General features: G+C 35.0%; 1 protein-coding gene across 5 annotated transcripts in view; it reads right to left on the bottom strand.

The window, feature by feature from the left end:
* Tenm1 (teneurin transmembrane protein 1) overlaps positions 1–25572 on the bottom strand; it is an 837569-nt gene that overhangs the window by 499609 nt on the left and 312388 nt on the right. For all 5 annotated transcript variants that reach the window (XM_087199780.1, XM_087199781.1, XM_087199782.1 and 2 more), the window contains 2 exons: positions 15048–15308; positions 13395–13451 (listed from right to left, as the gene is read on the bottom strand). In XM_087199780.1, the coding sequence (XP_087055906.1) occupies positions 13395–13451; positions 15048–15308 (318 nt within the window). The remainder of the gene's footprint in view (positions 1–13394; positions 13452–15047; positions 15309–25572) is intronic.

The following is a 25572-nucleotide window of genomic DNA, read 5'->3' as shown; positions in this document are numbered from 1 at the left end:
CTAATGTCCTCTTTGCATATATATGCCCACTTGACACTAACTGACCTGCACTGGTAACTGCTTCAAAAGTCAAATGTGTAGACTCCTACAAAGCAGTATTTATATTACTAACCTTACCCACTGCTTGTGGCTGATGAGAATAGCGGTAGAAATCTGAGTCAAGGTGGAAAAATGATTTTGTCTCCTTGGAATTTAACAACAACACAAAAAATCTACTTTATCTTAGCTTCAGTCCTGAACAGAAGAAATATAAAAGGGAAACTGTAGGGGGTTTTATTCCTCTTTTGGGTGGCGATTTAGGGAAACATTTATCTGCAGAGACAAGGCTGAAGGAAAGTGGGTTTAAAAGAAAAAACAAAATCTTAGTAATTTTTCTGATCTAATTCCTTCTGTGGTCTAGCTACACTCTTGCTTTCAATTTTATGAACCATTCTCTTGTTCCTCTAATAAGTTTGGTTTTTTTGGTTTAAGCTAGCTCAAGTTGGTTTCTGTTGCTTGCAATAAACCACCATGACTAACAGGGCATCAGTCTCTCCCATGAGACTATAAATCCCTTGAGGATGGGGAGTGTCCTCTTCATTTATCATATAACCTTAGAATCTAAAAACAGAACTTGGAAAAGAGTAAGTGCTCAATAAATGTGACTTGAACAGAAATATTATCATCATAAAGACTATAAGTACAAATAATTTATTTGGAATTTATACATTATTAAATTTTACAAGTGGCTTTTCTCTACCTATTTCTCTCCATTTAGCCTCATTGTAAATAGTTTCCTTTTATAATCTGACTTCTTTATTCAGGCCACATGTGAAAAACCCACTCTTGGAAATTAATTTTTCAAATTTAGCTGCTGATACTGTTTTTCTGTTCAGCCAAATATATAATCAAAACTAATCCTTGAGGGCTACCCTAATCACTGAAGTTGACCTTCAGGTAGGATTGTCAAGTTCTAAGAAATGCCCATTCAATCCCTTGTCGGAGGCAGATGTGTGTGTTAGATGAGTGGAGGTCGAATCCACTGTAGTGTTTATTTCCTTTTAAGACTCTTACAAAAAGAGAGATGAGAAATGAAAAAATATTATCTCTCAGTTTAATTTTCCGCTTCAGAAAAACACTCATTTGTCATTTACTTAGTACGTACTATGCTCTGGATCCTGTGGCTAAGTTTTAAAGCTATAACCAGGCTCTGTCTTCAAATAGTTTCTAGTGTAGTGCTTACTAACAACAATTGTGAGGTTAGAAAATATAACACTTTAGCAGTAGCCTGTGATGAACAGTAATGTTGGTAGTAAGGTAACATAGGAACTAGGAAAGAGTAGACTAAAGGAAGCATGATGGTCATTATCAAATGTTACCCTGTAATTGATTGCCCATACATAGGTCCCAGGATACAGCTAACCTAAGTGACTCTGCATATTTTTTCACAGACAATTAAGCATCAATACATGATGAAATGTTTATTTAGGATAAATGTGAATGGACGGAAACACAATGTATTTATGCTCTGATACAAAGATTTCTGTTACCTGATAATTTTCCTTCCCCTTACATGAGGTCTTTTGGTCAAAGTGTATCAGTTCTAAAGTTGAGTTTATTGAAATTTTTCATGTGTTACAACATTGCAGGGATTTAAACTAAGAGCAACCAAATAGAATTGATAAAATGAGAAAAAATATTCTGAAAGTCTTGTTCAATTAATGAAAGAAAAAATATTTTAGATATGATTCTGGAAAGAGTAGAAAACTTAAGTCATCCAGTGTTCTCCTAGGATGGGTAAAATTGGATCTTTGAAATCACTTCTCAGGACCTGAGTTGGAAAAGTTATCAAAATTAACAATTTTCCCTATGTTTACTTTTATCCCACATTCACAGCAATGAGGTTTAAATAATCTTAAACTGGCCCTTAACAATTGTGCCTAAACTCATCAATAATCTTAAAACTAGAAAGTGTAGGAAGACAGAAACAAAATAAAATGTCATGGACACTAATTAAGGCATAAAATCTGAGATACTGAAATGCAAAATAGAAACAATTTAAGTAGTCTTACTCTTAAAAATAGTATATATAAATTCAAGTTAATGAAATAGATGCCCTCTTAGCCTTGCTTTCATGAATGGATGATCTCAATGGAAAGTAAATAGTTGCTTCTGTACACAAATGACAAGTTAAATTCATCAAAAATAATTTGTTTTCTCAAATTAACCTGCCTTTGGAAAGAAACATTTTATATCTTCATCTCAACTCAAACTTCCTCTCCAAAAATCTATGGAAATTTTGAAGGCAAGCGGGGCCTGGTTATCATTGATTGAAATTTTGTGGAATCCATATTGGTGAAATTTTATCATAGTTCATAAATATGATCTCAAATTATATATTCCTTACTGAAAACAATAATGAGTCAAACAAGAACTACAGAATTGTAAAATGTGCATAAAAGAGTTGTTCAAGTCCATGTCACCTACATACATGACCCTAGGGAGAAAAAAATACCTCTTTGGAAAACTATGTGTTGTCCTTAGGTAACTGGTTTCTGAATTGTTTTTAACACTTTTCCATATGCAAAATGGGAATGATAACAGATGTATTTCACAGACTAATCATTAGGATAAAATGAGACAAATACATGAAAAGTGTTTGGAAATTCTGAAATACTGATCACTATTATAAGAATGAACATTCAGGAGTCACACAGAACATGCCGAATCAGCCGGCTGCAGACAGGCAGGTCTGTGGACACTGTACCAAGGTCGTGAGTCACGCAGAACACGCCAAATCAGCCCGTGCCCTGGCAGAAATCCACCGGACACCCCCTACCCCCGCTCCTCTGGCCTCTTCTCTGTACAGCCACCTGGTTCCACACTACAAAGACACAGAGGACACCGGACCACCAGACCACTGTTCTGGGTAAGTTGGAGTCATCTTCACCTCCCATCAGGACCGGGACTACCTTCAGGGTAAGGGCAGACGGAACCTGCAATACAACTCTGCAGAGTTCAACCCTACAGGAGGACAGGGAGCTCAATTTGGGACTTGCAGCCAGAAATCTGCCAGAATCTCACGGGTCTGTGACTAGCTTGCTGAGACTCATTGACTTATATCTGTACACTGCTACCTACATTGTCTATTGTGACAGCAGAGACATACCCTGAAAGAGGCCCTCCATCTTCATTGTTATTTTTTATTGCCCAAATTAGTATTATTAGTTTGTTTTTTTCTCTTTTCTTTTCCTGTGCTCCTCTTATCTTTAATTTTTTTCTACTCTTTGCAAATATTTGTTTTTCTCGCCTTTTTTCTTTTCTTTTCTTTTTTCTTTTCTCTTTCCTTTCTCTCTCTCTTACACTCACTGTCTTGCTCTCCCACATTGTCCATCTTCCCTTTTTGTCCCTGTTTTGGTCCTCATTTGGAGTTCTTCTTTATTTTCCTATTATTCTCTTTTTCCTTCTCACCTGTGTCCTCTGGCCACACTGCTAACCTTCCCCTATCCTTCTTCCCATCTGTCCCTCCCTCCCCAACTCCTTCTAACTCCCCATCCCAAAGGGTAAAGTTGTTATATTGAAGAGTTTATTCACTATATGTTGGGTTGGTCCTCGATCTTGATTTAATTCACACAGCTAAAGGTGATAGATTAATAACTACCACAAAATGTCATTTTTGAAGATGTACTTGATGCAATGATGTTGCTGATTATATCACTTGGGCTAAGATGTTGTTATTGATTTAGTCAATGAACCTTCCTAGTACAAGGAAAATGAGATAGCCTTAGAGTCATTAGAGACTCAAAACTTAAAGACCAGCTATATCTGGAAGACACCTCTGAGAAGCAATCATTCCATAAGGGTTCTAATTGCAAACAACAAAGATACCTACAATAAGCAATTTCAAACTATCAGCCAGGAGTTAAACCAAGGACAGTACCAAAAACAAAAATGAGAAGACATTTAAGCAAGGAACAAACTCAGACTTCCACCCACCAAGGGGTAAATCCTGGGGGAAACGAGATGGAAAAGTCCCATAACCAACCACCTGGATACCCTGAACTGATAGCACAGGAAGTAACAAAACAGATGAATGAGGCTCTAGAAAAATTCAAAGCAGAAATAATCTCCCAGATATCCACAGAGATGGTGAGCAGAGTGAAAGACATGATTAGAGGATCTAGAACAGAAACAGATAAAAAAATAGATGAGCTCAGAAACATGCTGGAAGCAATGAATACCTGGCATAAGAAAGAAATGGAAACCATGATTGCCCAACATAAGAAAGAAATGGAATCCCTGAAACAGATTCAAACAGACAATCAGGAGATCAAAAACTCCTTTGAAAGTATCTACAGCAGACTAAGGGAATCCGAAGATAGAATATCAGATATAGAAGACAGGATCGTGGTTACAGACCATGAAAACAGAGATTTCTTAAAAATAGTAAGGGATGAGTCCCAGCACCCATAAGGAAGCTCCCCTGGCACCATCCCAAGCTCCTACGGCAGAGAAGGTAAGCGGGTCCCAGCACCTGGAAGGAAGCTCCCAGCCGCCATCCCATGCTCCTAGGGCAGAGAAGCTGAGCTGGTCCCAGCACCCAGAAGGAAGCTCCCCCACTGCCATCCCAAGCTCCTAGGGCAGAGAAGATGAGCTGCTCAGGCGCCAGAAGCACCCCCCCCCCACCCGAGGGGAAATGAGAAGACACATAAGCAAGCCTCAAAAACAGACTTCTGAATCACCTACAGTAACCCCAAAGGGAAACGAGATGGAACAATCTGATATTCAACCACCTGGACTCTCTGAACTGGCAACAAAAGAGGATCTGGGAAAAATGAAATCAGAAATAATTACTCAGATAACAGCAAAGATTTTGCTCATGGTGCAAGGCATGATTAATAAATCTAGAGAGGACACAGATTAAAAAAATAGAGGATCTGAGGAACATGATGGAATCCCAACATAGGAAACAAATGGAATCCATAAAACAGATGCAAGTAGATTTCCAGGAGATTAAAAACTCCATTGAAAGTCTGCGCAGCAGAATGAACCAATGTGAGGATAGAATTTCAGATATAGAAGAAAAGATTGCAATTAGTGACCACGAAAAGAAAAACTGCTTTAAAATTGTAAAGGAAAATGAGAAATCAATCCAGCAGCTGCTAGACGATGCAAAGAAGAATAACATAGGAATGATTGGAGTCAATGAAGAAATAGGAGAGAGTGCAGATGACATTAAAAAAAACTGGTCACAGAAGTGATGGCAGAAAACTTCCCAAGGAGGGGAAAAGAACTTGACATACAGATAAGTGAGACATATAGGACTCCAGCTAGCCTTGATCAAAAAAATCTACACATAGGCATATAATAGTTAGGTTTCCAGAAATCCAACAGAAGAACAAAATTCTACAAGCAGTGAGAGAAAGGAAACTATTCACATGCAAAGGAAAGCCCATCAGAATCACAGCAGACTTCTCAATGCAAACCCTCAAGGCAAGAAGAGCTTGGAGTGAAGCACTTCAAGCCCTAAAGGAAAACAGCCTCCAACCCAGATTCATGTACCCTGCAAAATTATCTTTCAAAATTGATGGAGAAATAAGATACTTTCATGATAAAGAGCACCTCAGGAACTTCATGAATACCAAATCAACACTCCAAAAAATTCTAGACAATACCCAAGGAAAAGACAATGAGGATCACAACCCCAGGAAACCCAGCAGAATGAATCCATTGGGTGTGACAAATTAAACACAAAGGGGGAGAATCCAACAAAAAGAAAAAGTCATGAAAAGGCTTTTAAAACTTTTAACTTCATCTCCCTAATGAGTGTATAATTCAATCTTGTTATTGTACTGATTAGTATTTTTCTGATTCTAGAGTTGCGCACCTTTCCTTGTGCTATACTGGCTATTTATCCTCTTCTTATGTCTACTTTTTAATTGAGTTCTCTATTAATGAGCCCTAAGAATTCTTTATATATTCTGCTCATAGGTTATATGCATTGTAAATATGGTCTGTTTAAGGACTACTTTTCATTTTAATGATGTCATTTAAAGTTCTAAATTTTGATGGAATCTCATTTATCAATTTTTTCTTTTCTACATCATGTTTTTCGTATCCTAGGTAGTTCTTGCCTCCCCTGAATTCATAAACATTTTCCCTTATAATTTCTTCTTAAAGTTTTATAATTTTAGGCATTCATATTTAGGTTCATAGATCCCTTCAAGATATTTTCATATATGACAATAAAAGGTTGAGCTTAATTTTTTATATAGGGATACCAGGTGTTCTAGTGCCGTTTGCTGAAAACATTATCTCTTCCTTGGCTCTTGAATTGGGTTTATATTCCATAAAATGCTAATGTCAAGTAATCTTTCAAAACTCAGTGGACCACATATGTGTGGTTCTATTTCTAGATTCTCTGTTTTATTTAAATGATCTATATGTCTTTCCTTATACCAACACTGCCTTGATTACTGTAGCTTTAGAAGAAGTCTTAAAATTAGGTACTAAATGTCTTCCAACACTGTTTTTTTTTTAACTTTTCTAGGTCCTTTGTACTCCTACATAACTTTTAAATTTCAATACCCAATTCTTCATTTATAGCAAGTATACGCAGACCAGAATTTTTATATATACCTTGTGTTTACTAATCCTGCTAAATTCAAATACAAGTTCTAGGGGCCCCTAGAGATTTCTTAGCATTTTCTCTGTAGATGATCATTTCATCTACATATAAAGATTTTGCTTCTACCTTGGCAATCCTATCCTAGTTGTGTCATTTCATTGCCAGACTATTTTGGTTGGGCCTAGGTTTCAAAGTTTAATGGACAGATAAAGAGTAACTATATCTGTCCTTGTTCCCCACCTTAAGGAGAAAGCATTGTATCTTCTCCATTCATATAAGGCGTTCTCACTGGAAGTATGGAGTACATGTCTTTAATCTGTTGGGAAGGTTCTGTTCTACTTCTAGTCTCCTGACAGCTTTTCTAATGAACAGCTGTTGAATTTAATCCAACACTTTTTCTCCAACTAGTGACAGGATCGTATGGCTTTTTCCTTTCCTCTGTTAAAATGATGACTTTTTGGGGTGGATCTTCCAATGCTGAACCAACACTGCCATCCCTATAACAAAACCACTTCCTACATACTGTCAGATCTGACTTCTAATAGTTTGTTTTGTTAAACAAATTTATGTCTATGTTCATACTTTTTTCTTCTATGATCTTTATCCAGTTTTAGGATTAGCACAATGTTGATTTCCTAAAATGAGGGGAGAAGTGTTCCTTCTTTTTTCTGCTTTAATTGTTTGATATAATTTATCAATTAAAATGTGTATGAGCCTGCTGTTGTCATATAGGTAGGTTTTCAAGCTAGGAATATACTTTCTTTAATAGGTTCTATTCAAATTTTATATTTCCTCAAGAGTTATTTCCTTACAAGTTGTTAAATTTATTTGAAAAAAGATTTTTGTAATATACTTTCTATATCCTTTTAAATTCCATAAAATCTGTGGTAATGTCTCCTAGATCTTGATATTGTAATTTTAAAAATACATAATTGATATTGTGTAACAGGAAGAAAAGGTCTAAAGGAGCAGGGGAAGTGTGAGGGTTAGGGGAAAGGAATAGCAAAAATATGAGAAAAAGAAAAAAATGGAAACAAAGTTTTTGCAAATAGGAAGGGTTGTGGGGTGAAGAGAAGTCAGGGGAAGGGGAAAATAAATAAGACCCAAGATACTCATGTAATGGTACAAGATCCCAATAATGAATGTAACAATATTTTATACCTAAAATGTACCAATAAACTTAATGGGAAAAAATAGTAAGAGAACACAAGAAATCAATCCAACAACTGCTAGATGATGCCAAGAAGAATAACATAAGACTGATACGAGTCCATGAAAAAACAGGAGAAAGCACAATTGACATAAAACAACTATTCACAGAAGTAATAGTGGAAAATTTCCCAGACAGAGGTAGAGCATTGGACATACAGATAAGTGAGGCATATAGAACTCTAACTAGCCATGATCAAAAAAAATCTACATCTAGACATATAATAGTCAAGATCCCAGAAACCCAACAGAAAAACAAAATCCTACAAGCAGTTAGAAAAGAAACAAATCACCTACAAAGGGAAGCCCATCAGAATCAAAGCAGACTTCTCAACACAAACCCTCAAATCAAGGAGAGCCTGGAGTGAAGTATTTCAAGCCCTAAAAGAAAATAACTTCCAACCTAGACTGTTGTACCCTGCAAAATTATCTTTGGAAATTGACAGGGAAATTAGATACTTCCATGACAAAGAACACCTGAGAAATTTCATGAACACTAAACCAGCACGACAAGCAATTCGAAACAATATCCTAGAAAAAAGCAATGAAGGCCACAACTCCATGAGGCCCAACAGAGGGAAGCCACCAGGCAAGGTAAGACACTAAAGGAAAAGGGGGAAAAAATAAGAAATAAAAGAGCCAACAAAAGTAAAACATCACAATAAGGATAAATCAATATCTATCAATTATAGCCCTCAATGTTAATGGCCTCAATTCACCAATCAAAAGAAGTAGATTGGCAGAATGGATTAAAAAGGAAAATGCAACAATATGCTGTATACAAGAAACACACCTAACTCAAAAAGAAACTCATAGACTGAAAGTAAAAGGATGGAAAACAGTTCTCCATGCAACAGGAACCCAGAAGAAAGCAGGGGTAGCAATCTTATTTGCAGACAAAGTCGGTTTCAAACCAAAACTAATTAAGAGAGACAAAGATGGTCACTACATCCTTGTGAAGGGAACAATCCAAGAGGAAGAGATGGCAATCCTAAATATATATGCACCAAATATGAATGCCCCCAACTATACAAAACAAATATTAATAGACATGAAAAACCAAATAAACTCTTAATACAATTTTAGTGTTGGACCTCAATACCCCACAATCACAAATAGATAGATCATCTAGACAAAAAGTTAACAATGAAATTCTAGAACTGAACCAAGCTATTGAACAAATGGACTTAATAGATGTTTGCAGAGTGTTCCACCCCACAAAATAGGAATACACATTCTTTTCGGCTGCACACGGGTCATTCTCCAGAATAGACCACATGCTAGCTCATAGGACATGTCTAAGTAAATGTAAAAAAATTGAAGTTACCCCCTGTATATTATCAGAACATAGTGCAAACAATTGGAGACCAATAATGTAAGAAACCTCAAAACCCCAACAAACACATGGAAACTGAATAACACCTTCTTGAACAACCAGTGGGTCACAGAAGTAATTAAAGAAGAAATTACACAGTTTCTACAAGTAAATGAAAATGCCAGTACAACATACAGGAATCTATGGGACACAAAGAAAGCAGTTCTGTGCAGGAAATTCATAGCAGTGAATGCCCATATTAGGAAAACAGAGAAAACTCAGATAAATAACCTAATGCAGAACCTCAAGCTCCTAGAAAAAGAAGAGCACAATGAATCCAAAGCTCATACAAGGGAGGAAATTGTAAAGATCAGGGCAGAAATCAATGCAATGGAGACTAAGAGAACAATACAAAAACTCAATGAATCAAAGGGATGGTTTTTTGAAAGAATAAATAAAATCGATAAACCTTTAGCCAATCTTATCAAAAAAAAGGAAAGAAAAGGCACAAATACTTGCAATTAAGAATGAAGTAGGTGAAGTCACAACAGATCCAACAGAAATCCAGTGGATCATCAATACCTACTTCGAGAACCTCTACTCCAAAAAAAATGGAAAATACACAGAAGAAATGGGAAGGTTCCTAGATACATACGAATTGCCAGAGTTAAATGAAGAAGATATAGATATTCTAAACACCCCAATTACAATGAGTAAAATTGAAAATGTAATAAAATATTTACCAACAAAGAAAAGCCCAGGTCCGGATGGCTTCACTGCTGAATTTTACAAGACATTTAAAGAAGAACTAATGCCATTACTCTTTAAACTCATCAAGGAAATTGAAAGGGAACCAAGGCTTCCGAATTCATTCCTGGAAACAAGTGTTACTTTGATTCCAAAACCAGGGAAAGACCCAACCCAAAAAGAGAACTACAGACCAATCTCCCTAATGAACATAGATGCAAAAATCCTCAACAAGATACTGGCAAACAGAATACAGAGGGTCATCAAGAAGATCATACATGCTGACCAACTAGGATTTATCCCAGGGATGCAAGGATCGTTCAACATTCGTAAATCAATAAATGTAATACACCATATCAGCAGAGTCAAGGACAAAAAGCATATGATCATCTCAATAGACGCAGAAAAAGTATTTGACAAAATCCAGCACCCATTCATGATAAAAACCCTACAGAAAATTGGAATAGAAGGTCTTTCTCTTAACCAGACTAAGGCTATCTATTAAAAACCAACAGCCAACATCATACTAAATGGTCAAAAACTGAAAACTTTCACACTAAAATCAGGAACAAGACAAGGATGCCCACTATCACCACTCCTATTCAATATAGTTCTGGAAACATTAGCCACAGCAATTAGAAAAGAGAAAGAAATAAAAGGAATAAAGATAGGAAAGGAAGAAGTGAAACTGTCATTATTTGCTGATGATATGATACTTTACATAGAAGACACAAAAAACTCCCACAGAAGACTTCTAGACTTAATTGACAGATTCAGTAGAGTAGCTGGATACAAGGTCAACACTCAAAAGACAATAGCCTTCTTGTACACAAATAACAGACTCACTGAGAGAGAAATTAGGGAAACAATTCCTTTTACATTAGCATCCAAAAAAATGAAATATCTAGGAATCACTCTAACAAAGGAAGCAAAAGACCTCTACACTGAAAACTACAGCACTCTGAAAAAAGAGATTGAAGAGGATACAAGAAAATGGAAAGACATCCCTTGCTCCTGGGTAGGAAGAACCAATATAGTGAAAATGGCCATACTTCCAAAACTACTATATAGATTCAATGCAATGCCAATTGAAATTCCAACAATATACTTCACAGAACTAGAGAAAACAATCCAAAAATTCATTTGGAATCATAAGAGACCTAGAATAGCTAAAGCAATTCTAAGCAACAGAGACATGGCTGGGGGTATCACAATCCCTAACTTGAAAGTATACTACAAAGCTACTGTGATAAAATCAGCATGGTACTGGCAAAGGAACAGACTTAAGGATCAGTGGAATAGATTATAAGATGCAAAAACAACTTCAGACATGCTCAGCCACCTCATCTTTGATAAAGGAGCCAACCACCATCATTGGAGGAAAGATAGCCTATTTAATAAATGTTGTTGGAAAAGCTAGATTTCAACCTGCCAAAGATTAAAACTAGACCCATACCTATCACCATGCACTAAACTAAGATCGAAGTGGATTAAAGATCTAAATATTAAGACAGAAACACTAAACTTGCTGGAAGATAAGTTACGTAGAACTCTTGAAGACATTGGCATAGGAAAAGACTTCATGAACAAAACCTCAGCAGCACAGGAACTAGCAGAAAGAATCAAAAACTGGGATCTCATCTTATTAAAAAGCTTCTGCACTGCAAAAGAAACCACTAACAGAGCTAACAGACAACATAATATGGGAAAAATTTTTAGCAGCTGTACCTCAGACAAAGGACTACTATCTAGAATATATAAAGAATTGAAAAAAATCAGACCCCCAAATTCAAAGACCCAATTCAAAAATGGGCATCTGAAATGAACAGACATTTCTCAGACAATGAAGTAAAAGCAGCTAACAAATATATGAAAAAATGTTCAACATCACTGGTCATTCGAGAGATGCAGATGAAAACAATGCTGAGATTCCACCTCACCCCAGAAAGAATGGCTGCTACCAAGAAACGAACCAATAACAAATGCTGGTGGGGTTGTGGGGAGAAAGGAACCCTTCTCCATGGCTGGTGGGAGTGCAGACTGGTGCAACCACTGTGGAAGTCAGTATGGAGATACCTCAAAAACTAGGACTAGAGGCCCCATTTGACCCAGCTATTCCCCTGCTGGGTGTCTTCTCAAAAGAATTAAAAGAATCATATCACAGTGATATATGTTCATAGTGGCACAATTTGTAACAGCTAAGGCTTGGAAGCAGCCCAAGTGCCCATCAACTGGAAACTGGATAAAGAAAATGTGGGTTTTTTATAAAATGGAGTACTACTCAACCATAAAGAACAAAAAACTAGAGTCATTTATAGCTACATGGATGCATATTGAGGCCATACTCTTAAGTGAAATAAATAGGACACATGTGAAAATGTCGAATAGTTTCTCTAGTGTGAAAAACTGATAGTTTAAACAAGGGTTAAAAGGATTAAAATGAATAATTGATAATTTCAAATAGGAAAAAAGGTCCAAAGATGAAGGAGTGAAGGGAGGGGAAGGGGAAAGGAAAAGAGGGAAAGGAAAAACTATGAGAAAAGATGAAAAAATGAAAATGAAATCTATGTAAATAGGGAAGGGCGGAGGGAGTGAAGGGTGCACAGGTAATGGGGAAAAAATAAGAACCAAGATATATCATGTACAGGTACAAACACCCAATGATAAATGTAAGTGAACTGTATACCTAAAATGCACCAATAAAAGAAGTAAAAAAAAAAAAAGAACATTCATATCGTATTCATGTTACAAGTACTGCTCATTATTTATATATCTAGCCTCCTCCTGTTTTTAAATAACTGCAATTGGATATGAGAACCCTACTGGAGGTGTTTGAGAAGGGCCCAGCACAGACTAAACTATGCAAACCATTTATAAGTGTTCCTTTCACTATCCCTATGCAAAGTGGCCTATCCCAGTGAGCACAGTAAAGGTAAAAGTAGAACACCAGTGTCTTCTCACCAAAGAATGACAATATCAATATAGGCTTACAGAAAAGCATGAACACTGTTTTCATTTTAAGATGTTATTTATAATTGATGGCTTGAATAAAATGTGATTTTAAAGCCAGTCTGTGAGCATTTCGAGCAAAAGATCAAGGGCATCTACTAGGCAGTATTGGAAAGTTATGACAAAATTGGGCTATAACTGAGTTAATGGTTAAAGCCTGTAAACAGTGATAGATATCTAGAAAGTCATAGAGCTAAGCGCAACCCAAACTAATTTCAACCTCTGCCCCCAAGCTATATCAGTTTTCCCATTCCATTTAAAATCCTATCTTGTTCTTTTCCCCAGCTCCCCCCAACCCCATCACTTCCTTTTTACCACCAAAATACACATGATGAAATTTTCCAGCTTAAAGAATGAAGATATGCTGCCACTGGACTAATCTTTGCCAAGTCCATTGACCAGGCCTATATATTATTTGTCAGAGGGGCAGCACTCCCCTTTGTGGGGCAAGTGCCATGTGTGGGGTGAGGTAAAAAAAGTTGCAGTCAAATGTTTGGAAACACTTGCCTTGAGCAGACCCAGCTTGATCCTCCATGTTACAGCAAACAGGAGAGAATTTAAAACCTGTAATAGCAAAAATTTTACTAATTAATCTTGTACAAGTCATCTCAAACTTCAACCTGAAATTTTCATAAAGTTATGTTTTAAAAAATATAACAGCTTTATTGAAATATAATTGACATATAGAAATTAGTAAATTTTAGTATTTTACAGAGTTGTGTAATCATCACCACTACTTCATTTTTATCAACCCTAAAGAAACGTACTGAGGATTTCACAGAGATAGTTTACAGAGCCCTGTGCACAAATTTCTTTCTTGTATTTTAATGTTTCAACCTAGTGATATGCTGTAAATTCCTATGTAATGAGTGGGATGATGCAGAACAAGATGTGTCAGCAATAAGGGAAATCACATACTTCTCTATTTCATATAATTTTAGTAATTCTTTTTCTTGAATGAGAGACAGAAGTCTAGAAAACTGTAGTGACCATTCCCAAGTCTCCTAACTTCTATCCTAATGCAATTCCACTTACATGAATGTGCATACTTATATTAAATGTTTTTCCTTATTTCCATACTTTACCTTCTATACTCTTAGCCAAGTCAGCAATACATATATTACATACTTGAAAATAATCGTAATAACCAAGCTGCCAATGATACTTGGGTATAGTACAAAGTGTTATGGTTTATTATTTAGAAAATATTTTCCATCTAGCGGGCAACTGCACATTTTGATTATATCCCTGTGGTTTCTACTTTGGACTGAAGGAGGCAGAAGAAGATAGAACAGAAAAAGTTGCCAGTATAGGGTGGTTACCTACCGCTCTGCCAAATCAGAAAATACTAATTAGCCACTGCTAACATACTACACTTTGTGGTAATGGTGATGAGAACCTATGAAATTTAGACAAGCAAAATTATGGAGAGACTAGATTAATGTGTTTAACAAGCATTACTGTGCTTTATATAAAAGGATTTTATTCTTTGGTAGGGATAGAAGAGTAGAAATAAAATAAATTAACCCCTTTCTGACATATCAAAGCTTTTTCTTTTTCTGAAAGTTGAAAGTAAATAATATATAATTACAAAATGATTATGCTGTTAAGTATCTATTGTCTGGCTAATGTTGGATATTTAATCCATCTTCTGTTTTAAATCATTTCAGTCTAACCTGGTTAATTTTAATCTGTACATTCAACAGGTTAACCTGGATCAAAATAGAAAGAACATACAGAGTATGTCTGCTATATAACTGTACATCTCATTTTTTATACATTAATATTAAACCAAAATAATTGAAATTGGTACTTTTATAATAAACCCCACTACTACTGCACTGGAAAAAAAGATAAAAATAAAAGGTGAGCAATAAATAAGACATTCATAATATTGCGGACTACATGAAATTATTTCCTTTGGGGGTTCTCCAGAAATGAAAAATATTTCATCTGTCATTTTAAATAAATGTGTCTATTTGCCAGATACTTGGGTACACATAGGATCCTACTTACTTGCATTTACATTCTGCACAATAAATGAAAGATAGGCAGATACAGGAAGGGAAAACAAAGCAAAGGGTAAAACTTTTGTGTGTTTTTGTTGTTGTTGTTGTTGTTGTTGTTGTATAAACTGTATAGGTAGCTTAGTTTTATTACCATTTTCCCCATCAGATTTCCGTTCGTGATCAGTGTCAGTCAAGGACAAGGCAGAATTGGCTCGGCTGGACAAACAGGAACTGTGCTCAGATTTCATTCCTCTTATCCACATTCTCAGCGCGTGGTCAGGTGAAGTTGCACCTTCTGTCTCTGTGTCCACATCGGATCCCATCTCTAGCTGGTAGCCATGCCGAGAAACGCTGTGCATGTCGGTCTGGTAGCCAGAGCACAGGGTGTGAGGGGTTTCACAGAATTCTATCTCTGAAAAGAAACAAAGTTCCGGGAAAATTGTTAGAAGTATGAAAAAATACCCGGAAACAATGCCACTTTTCTCCTCATGACGCCCCTCCTCCACTGCTAGTAATTATGAGTTTTTCAAAATTAAAATTCTAGCTTTTTATTTATGGTAGCTAGGATTCTGTGCTTATTTTGTATTTTTGTAGCTTAAAATTATGCTCCTGTTGATTCTTACAAGGTTCTGGAAAAAGCATGCCCAAAATAGCTTTATAGTTACAATTTTAGGTTGAACAAAATGTAATCAAATTAGTGAGTGCAGAAGAGTATAGTTTTCCTTTAAAAGCCAGTTATCTTCTAGAAAGAATATATCATATATGCAGATACATAAAGCACATATTACATATACATTATACCTAAGCTTAAAATATTAAAGTTATTTTCTTTTATTTAAGTGTTTCACATAGATTAGGGTTAAGAATAAATAACTCATTGTGAAAAATCTGGGAAAATATAAAATTCGCCTATATTTTTCTAAAATATTATTGCTAAAACATCTTAATTTAAACTCTAAAATTAGGAGTACCTAACATTAATGTTTCCCATTGTCTCCAAAGGATTTTAAGGCCTGTTTTATGCTAAGTATTCTGTTTAATTCATTCTTTTAACAAATACATACAAAATATTCAGTCACATATTGCACCATGGCTTTGCTTCATGGTTTTAAGTTTTCCCTCCTTTCCTTCCAAATATTAAAATTTAAAATGTCTAGAATCTTAAAGATGATGTAACAAATCTCTTTGGGTACCAGAGGAAAATTAAGTCCTGCATATAGATGTTATTTGTTCACAGCCACAGAGCCCTTTTTCCAAAATTCCCCATTTGGGCATCATTTCTGCTAGACATCAGTGAAGCCCCATCAACTCACTCCATAAATAATGGTCATTCCATCTTGCAGGTAATTTTATGTTCAATTATGGAAAGGTGTCAAAAAAAGGAAAAGATGATTTAAGAATCCCTAATACGTTAATGAAAAGTGACCACACGCCAAGACATATCATCTGAAATGTCCATGTAATACTTAGATAAGGTAATCTAGGGATGTAGTACACTGTATAGGATTTTCTCTAACATCAGAGACAGGGTATGTCATTTGGCCAGGAAGAGGCTTAACTGAGTGCATCTAATCCTTAGCACATATCTTTAGAAAAATGTAAACCCTAACATGAATTTAATCTTCGAATACAAAAAGTGCCTGTTCTTATACCATATATTAGAGAAAACAATACAGAATATAAATATATTTTTATAATAAGTATTTCTGTAATATATAAATTGTCAAATACAGGCTTAACGAATCAATTCTTAATGCTTATTTAATAGCCACTAGTTACCTAGAACTGTGCTTTGTGACATAGATATTGTAGAGAAATAAAGCTACTACAATGTATTATGAAAAATAAATTACAATGAACTTTTTCAGGGTTATAATTTTCTACTGAGCATATTGTTTTATGATTTCTGTGATGAATGTCTTTAGGATTAATTCTATTTTTCTGTAAAAGTTATCTAAATTTCAAAGAGTTAATGTTTTTAAAATAAGCATATTTTCTACTTATCAAACATAAGACCTTATCATACTATGGTTCTCCTTGCCATAAGGGTAAAAGTAAAAATCATTTTTACCTAGTATAAATCTTAGGGATTTAGAATATTGGGACTGTTAATATTCATGCTTCTTAATTTCACAATGTTTCATTATCCAATCCTACTGTGCAGTTGTTGCTACAGTAACCTGGTAATGAACCTGTCAGCTTGATGCTGTAAGAAAGGAATGTTCCATAGGTTTGTGCTCATGACTTCCTTCATTCCTCTAAACCAGTAGTTCTAAAACTTGCCTGCTTTGGAATCGCCTGGAAGGCTTGTTAAAACATAAATTTGGGTACCCTACTCCCACCGCCACTGCTTTCCACTTTCAAAAGCACCACGTGTGCAGTAGGGCCAGAGATTTTGCATTTTGAATGAATTTCCAGGTGAGGCCCATGCTGCCGGTCTAGGGACCACACTTGGCAAACAGCTGCCCTAAAAATTTCTCTAAGCAAGTGGAAGACAGGAAAAAGGGAGCCATGAGGGGACAACCTTATCATGGTATTACCACACTTCCACACTTGCTTTACTTATTTTTGGAGGCACAAGAAAGAAAGCATTTGCTTCAGATTGCTATGAAGTGCCTCCATTTATGGATTCAGAGTACTAATTAGGAAATTTACTTCCAAAAGCACAGACCTGGATTTAGTTTCACTCAAAAAATGGCATGTGAATTATGACTTTCCAAAGCTTTTAATATAAACATGAGTCGTGACATTTGTTGGGAAAAAAATGAGCAAATAAAAATAAATACACAGCCATTTGTCATTCCAGATTTTAAAAACACTAGATATGGTTTTTTAAAAAGAGCACTGACAGATGTAAGCAGATTCCCTTTTTGTTACAGAGACTTTTTTCCAATTCAAAAAGAAATTTGAACATGGATTTGTTCCTTTCTAAAGAAATGTCATGTAACACAATAAAATTGCATAAGATAAACAATTTATTTTCAATTGGAACTATAACCTGATTTGAAAACAAAATGACAACTTTACTAACTAAATGAAGTCAGTTAAATATACACTTTCTTGTCAATCTATAATTTAAAGAGTAACAATTCAAGTAAGCTATCAGTTGTTCCTTTTAAAAAATGTGGCAAAAATAAGAGGAAAGGAAGAAAAGCATTTCATTTATTTACACTAAATGATGTGCATTGAACCATCTCATTTTTGTTTCTTGAAATCAATGTTACCATTGTAAAATATTGCCTTAAATACACAACAGTACTGGTTGTGCTTAAAACTCCCATAGGATACATCATCTATTAAACACTTACAATGAACCTTAAGTGGTTATTTTTTAAGCTTTTTATATATAACCTTATTACCTAAAATACTACATATTCCCTAGAGAAGATAAAGTTCAGTTGGAATTATTATAGATCTGTTCTTTCCAAAAAGCTGCCCACAAGAGAAAGGTAAGTACAAACTTAGAATGTCTCAAGTTTGAACAAACAGACTGGTGCCGTGAGAAACTACATTTCAACAATAAACATCTATAGACATAACCGAGTAAATGATGTATTTTCAGTCTCATAAATGTGTATCTAATATTTATTCTAAAGAAAATCTATTTTGCAGTTTTTCAAGAGAGAAAATCCCAGCAGATTAGTAAAGAGTTGGAATTCAACTTTTTAATTTGGCAAAAGGTCTAAAAACATATTTAAAAACCAAAAATACAGAAATTACCAATAAGCCAATGAAAACATATTTAACATCATTAGTTACTTGGCAAAGTAACTAATTGTGGTTTTAAAATCCACAATGTGATACAACTGCACACCTGCTAGAATAGTTAACAAAAGCACACCATATCAAACATTACCAAAGATGTGTAGTAATCTCAACTTTAATACACTGGTGATGCAAAAGTAAGACTCTATGACCACTCTGGAAAAAATTAACAATTTCCTAGAAAGTTAGAGGTATAATTACCAGGAGAGTAATTGTACTTCTGGACATTTATCAGAAAGAAATTAGAATTTCTCTCCAAACAAAAATCTGTATAAATTTATTCATAGTAGTGTTATAAGTAATAAATAAAATGTAGAAGTAGCCCGTGTCCATGAATAAATAAACAGGTAACACCATTGTGGTACATCCATACCATGGAATATTAGAAAATCCTAAAAAGGAATGAGTTGCTGATATATAACAACATAGATGGACTTCAAAATAATTACATTGCCTAGAAGAAGATAGACCAAAATTTCATATACGGTATATTTTCATTTATACACAATGCTAGGAAATGAAAACTAATCTGTCCTGACTTTTCCTGGGAAAGAGGATGGAGAGAGAGATTTGTAACAAAAGGACACAGGGACACTTGGGCACTTTAAGTATGTGTAGTTTATTGTAGTTCAATTACTTGTCTGTAAAGCTTTTTTAATGAGTTGTACATTGGCAATCATTGAAATTCTGAGGAGATTTTGAACCAGTCCATTTTCACAGATGAAGCGAAAGCCACAGCGAAGAAAGGAGGTCCTGATCTTTTCTCCCCAGTTACAGTGCATGTAACAGGAGTAAACAGATATTCAAAATGTTATCTTGCTTATATCTAAGGCATGAGGAAATCAAAACTAATTGATGCATGATTTCTCAGTGATCCTCCAGGGAGTTCTGTCCTAAGAGACATTAAGATTTGAAAGCCAAATTTAGGAGGAAATCTAAGGATGAAACTGATCACTGCTGGCCTTTCAGCAACTGAGGGAACAGTTTGTAGCTGGGAATCATGAGCTAATAGGAATGATTCTGACACATAGGATCTCCTTAGGCCTGTATTAATGCTAATAAATTGATATTTTAAAAAAATGCTATGAAGTGCTGAATAAAAGGATCTACTATATTTTCTCTATGAAACTAGGGGCTGACCTTCATCTTCAGTATGGAGAAGCCATTTATCAAAACTTGAAAGAGAAAGTAATGGTTTATGTATACAGTATCAGCATTTTTCTAGGCATGTCATTTCTGAGTCTTTCATATGTTGAAGATTTTATTTTTCTTAAAATTCTACCTATTTTCAATTCCTCTATAAAGGGAGATTTAAACTATCATATTCCAGATAAACAATTGGTGAAGCATGATTAATGTTATTCATGAGCCAAAAATTGGGGATATAACTTGTAAAAAGTATAGACTATCTCCCAAATTAGGAAGGGAGGATAAAATTATTGTGATTATTGTCATTCACAACAACCCTTATGAATCACATTTGAAATCAGGTATTGCTATTTACCATATGCTTTTGGATAAGTCATTTAAGGGGCTTCACTTTCATCATTTGTAAAATGTATAGGTCCATCTAAGAATAAATTTCTAGGTAACTATGTTGTTCTAAAATTCTGTAGCTATAAAGAGCCAGTTATGGCAAAATGTAGAACGTCAATATTTAAATAGGAAAATAGTGGTTCTGTGAATCGAGGTATCATTTGTACTTCCATTGTGGAAGATAATCACACATATTAAAGATTTTGTGTAATGATTACAAGTCTTACTACATTAAACTATTGACATAGACTAGGTAAACCTGAGAACTGTAAGATTATTGATAGATAAATAGAGTATCTGAAATATGAAATATAACATGTAACTGAGTAAATCGTTACTCATTAAACTAAAATTATCAGTTTATAAATGCAGCTATTGCATGTAGTACTCTATGGCATAATGAATAAAAGCTCACACAATTAAAATATTATTGACACCTTAATAATTCATTACTGGTTTCAGGGAAACATGCAATAGATTATTATAATCTTAATCAAGAAACACAAAGAAAGAAAGAGAAAGAAAGAAAGAAAGGAGGGAAGGAAAGAAAAAAGAGCAAGATTAGACTGGCGACAAATAATTTTCACCACTGGGTACAATTTTGTATTTTTCAGTTTGAGGGATTTGGAAAAAATTATACGAAATTAGACAGATCCGTTCATGTAAGTTTACTTTAACACAGCTTCACTGAACACCCACTCAATTTCAAGTTGAGAAAACAAAACCTAATAGTCTTCTTTAGTTTTCCTTAGTCTTTACAAATCAGTCCAATTAATCCTCTTCTCTTCAGGAATTATCAGTACTATACTAGACAGTGAGAAGTGTGAGTTCCTAGAACTGTGGCATGTCCTTTGGGAAGTTTCACAGAAATCATTTTTCAAGGTCCTATTGATAAACACAATGGTAAAGACATATTCCCCAAAACTGACCTTTATTTTTCTGCTGAGGACTCATCAGCTTTTTGGGATGCAGGATTGAGAGATAAAGTGTTCCCAATATATAGGACTAGGGCCTGTGGTTATCGGAGGGCTTCAGTAATGTAACTAAGCTTCTGAAGCCTAATCTTTCCCTCACAGTTCCAAATGCACCCATTACCTCAGCACTCAGGATCTACCATTTTACCTTAATTTTCACGATTCTCCATTAATATAGAAAAGCGTGGCAAAATTCTGGGCAGAGTTAAAAGCCTAAAGTATAAACATTTCTGCTTTTTGATGAATGAATATTGGCTTGCTGGAGACATCTCAGAACATAGCTAAAAGATCATGCCAGTGTCAAAGGGAATGTTGTCAGACAGTGATTTGCAAATGTGTAAAGATGGTCCAAATTAGAGAAGGACAAAAATTTTTAGCACAAAGTCAAAAGGAAGGGAGATGAGGTAGGAACCTGGAAGAAAGTAAAACAAACTCGAGTCCTAAGTAGATTAAAATATTCTTCATCATCTAAGGAGAGGAAGGAAATCTGATGTGGGAATGAGTAACTACTCTTTGAACTAATTTTGAACTTAGAGGTGCACTCCATTTAGACTGAAATCACGTAAGATCGGAGGACTTGTTCTGAAGCTAACTCAGACAGCAGTTGCCACTACGTAGCGTACTGTCAAAAAGGTGGATGCTTGCTCTGCAGTATCTGTAACAAGAGTCTGGAAAAATAATCCTGTACCAGCAAAGATGGTGGGAGGTCCTGGACTACAACAGAAATTTAGATCAACGAGAACCTGTACATGTTCTCTTTATTTCAACGTGTCCAACAAGACAGAAACTTCCTGCCTTAAATGAGAAATTTTCAGGGCTACTGAACACTGCAAATGTATGGTGCTCAATGGCCCTAAAAATTTCTCATTTCTTACATGTGTTGCTCCAATTTTCTAGCTGTTCATAACACTTTGGAGCTTGAATCCTCATTGCCCACTGTGGTCTTCTAGGTATAGTTGTACATTTCCATTATGCTCACTAAGCATGTGAAGTTGTTTTCTCAATGTGTGTGTATGTGCCTGAAATTTTAAACTACATTAATCTGCTGCACAATTCCATTTAGAAGAGGAGATCAATGAGCTGAAGATTTAAATAACCATTAAAAACACTTGTGAGTTCTTCACAAATATACTCATAAAGGCACTGTGGCTTGTGTAACATTCAACACTTCTCTATTAGCATTTATTTTGTTTTGAATGAAGAAAGATGCCAACATAGAATTGTGCAGAGTTAGTGTCCATGAAGAACTATGGAATAAACTACACTTTGTCTTATTAGGGGGTTCTTTTTACCATCACTCAAAGATGCTCTATTTCTTTTGTCTTTATATCTTTGTATGTATTGTGCCAACTACCTACAACAGTTGCTTTGGATTTTTAACTAATGACTAATATCCAGACTGTCTCAGTACCTTGTGAAAGTATTCTCAAACTTCCCTCTCTTCCAAACAATAATTTTACCTTTCCCTATAGCACTTCTAATCCTTACTATATAATGTTATACCTGCTTGCAATTTCTTCTTTATATTTGTATCATATAATTATCTCCTAAATTAAGACTTTCAGCTTCTATAGTGTCTCCTCAGTTTTCAATAAAAAGCAATACATTGGTATTTTGTCAAAAGAGGAAATGTTAGGTACTCCTAACACATGCACGCGTGCACACAAACAAAAAATAACTATATGGGCTGATGGACAGGTTAATTTGTTTCGCTGAAGAAATAAATGACCTCACTGTTTATATAAATATCAAGATAAATGTATAAAAACATCATGTCTGCACCTTAAATATATACAATAAAAAGACAAAAGCAAATGTAAAATGCTGTGTTATCTACAAAGGACTACATAAATATAAGGTAATATTGTGGTCATTCCAGGCATTAGAAAAGTTCTAAATAGAGTTATCATTAAACTCTAAAGTTTAAAGTCAATATGAAACCATTATTGAATTATCCAATTGAATACAATTCTGATACATATGAGATAGTTCACTTAACAAAACAGTGCCTACAAAGCAAAGTGTATTTTGATAAATTAACTGTGTGTGTGTGTGTGTGTGTTTGTGTGTGTGTAGAATCCATTGAATATTCTACTTAATGACTGCAAATCCTGAGAGAGACAGAGAGAGAGTGAGAGAGCGAGAGCGAGAGAGAGAGAGAGAGAGAGAGAGAGAGAGAGAGAGAGAGAGAGAGATTTGTTCTAGTATTTGGATAAATTACTTGGCAACAGTTTTATCATTTGGGCCCTGCTAGCAAGCTTTGTTAGGTAGGTTACGAATAATGCTGGCTTTAAGGTTAATTAGATCTCTATGTCCTTTAAGTTAAATGCACACTTAACACGTGATACAACTATTCCACCTCTGGATATTTACCAATAAGAAATGAAATCATATGTCCATAGAGAGATCTTTATGTAAATGACTACAACTGGTTTATTTGTAAGAGCCAAAAGTTAGAAACAACTCAAAAGACCATTAGTAGGTGAAGGGATACAAACTCAGGTCCATGCACAATAGAATATTACTAGTACATAAAAAGGAATGAAATAATACTACATACAACAACACTAATAAATATCAAAATAATTATCTTGAGTTAAAGAAGCTAAACAAAATATGTACATGTCCTGTGCTTCCATTTACATAAAACTTTGGAAAAATCCAACTAATCTATGGCGACAGAAAACAGAGGAGCAGTTGCTTGGGGGTAGATGAATAGCGAGTAGAGGACAGAAAAGCATTACAAAAGGTGAGTGAGAATGGGACCGAGAGATGGAGGGAGAGGAGGGAAGAGGAGGGGGAAACAGAATGAATTGACATGTGTCATCCCCACAACAAATGTAATCATTATGACTGAAATCATGTACTATTAAACATTTTAAAACTTAAAAAAGACAAAAAGAAAATGGTAAGTAGAATCTTTGGGAAATTAATAGGTAGATTTGCTCTCATGATTGTGGTAATGATTTCATGGGTATAAACATATGTCAAATTTACCAACTTATCCTCTCTAAATACTTGCAGTATATTCTATGTCAGTTACACTTCAACAAAGATGTTTTTAGAAAATACAAGGAGAATACAAGAATTTCTTTTGCTTGCCTAATTTAAATGTTTCAGTAGAACACTGGAGGCAATGAAACAAAGTAATAACGTTGATGAAACAGAAAAACATATCTATGTTCATAACTACCACAAATGAAAGAAATGATTGATAGGTTTCTCTTAATTTGTCTGCAATTTTGCCTGAACTCCAGTGGAATCAGAAGGGCTTAAATTTTGCACTCTGAAATCTTCAAGGCTAAGATTATTAACGTCTGAAGCTAACATGATCAACAAATCACGGTTGATCCTAGAAGCAGAAGGAGGACTCAGGGTCAATCTGGGTTCACTGATAAAGAACCTTAACAGATTGAGTGGACTTTATGATATTGGTGACACACATTTGTTATTTTCATCTTAATATGTTAGATGCCTTTGTCTTATTCCATAGCCTCGGACTTGTCCTATAATGCTGGCTGTTTCTTCCAGTCAATTCCAATTCATGCTATTCATTTCAAAGAAGACTAAAGGAAAGGATATGATTAACGCATTGCAAATTCAGCCATTACTTAAATTATCCTCAAAATGTTCCTCTAATTGGAAATTAATAATATCATCTTTGTTGACCATTAATTTCTGTAGGAGTTTTATAGTAACTATATAGTCAGTGGCAAAATGGGTTAAATATACATGTCCTAAGTGGATGGAAGTCAAGCAACAGAACATACAGTTTTATGTATTTGAGAAAAGAAGAAGTAAGTCAACCCAAATGTGAATTTAGCATCTTCTCTGTACCAGGCCCCAAAGCATACACTATTTCATTCAGTCCTCACAAAATGCCATATGAAAAAAAGCTATTATTTTTATTTTTCAGATAAATCAATTGAAGTTCAAAGAGAAATTAAATTGTCCATGGCCATATAGATACATGCTAGGTGGCAAAGTTAACTTGGAACAATTTTAACCCTGAGTCCTAGTCACCTCATACAGCATGAGAAGTTATAAGTAGCACATTCAAATTCACAGCCTAGGTATCATTAGTGAAATGTGCATGTGGCTGATGCTAGAACTTCCTGTTCCTCATCTCCCAGGTTTCATTCAGTTTGCTGCTGTTTCCAGCTGGATTTTTACATCCAGTTGCCAAAATACTCTGAGGGATATAGCAGCCAGGAGAAAATGGGCATTTCCTCTGTCACTGACAATATGAAAAGAAACCCTTAAATTATTCATATATGAACTCATTATCCTTACGTGAGTTTAATGCATTTTATATGTCATTTTGAAATATTACTCCACTATATACTAATTTTTATGGATTCATTTCACCATTATCATGTCCTTTTGACTCACTGATAAAAC

The sequence above is a fragment of the Heterocephalus glaber genome, unplaced genomic scaffold (assembly GCF_053883595.1).
Source record: "Heterocephalus glaber isolate CG9 unplaced genomic scaffold, H.glaber_assembly_v1.0 deba00001729, whole genome shotgun sequence".
In the NCBI taxonomy this organism is placed as follows: domain Eukaryota; kingdom Metazoa; phylum Chordata; class Mammalia; order Rodentia; family Bathyergidae; genus Heterocephalus; species Heterocephalus glaber.
This window is presented reverse-complemented; position numbering and strand designations above follow the sequence as displayed.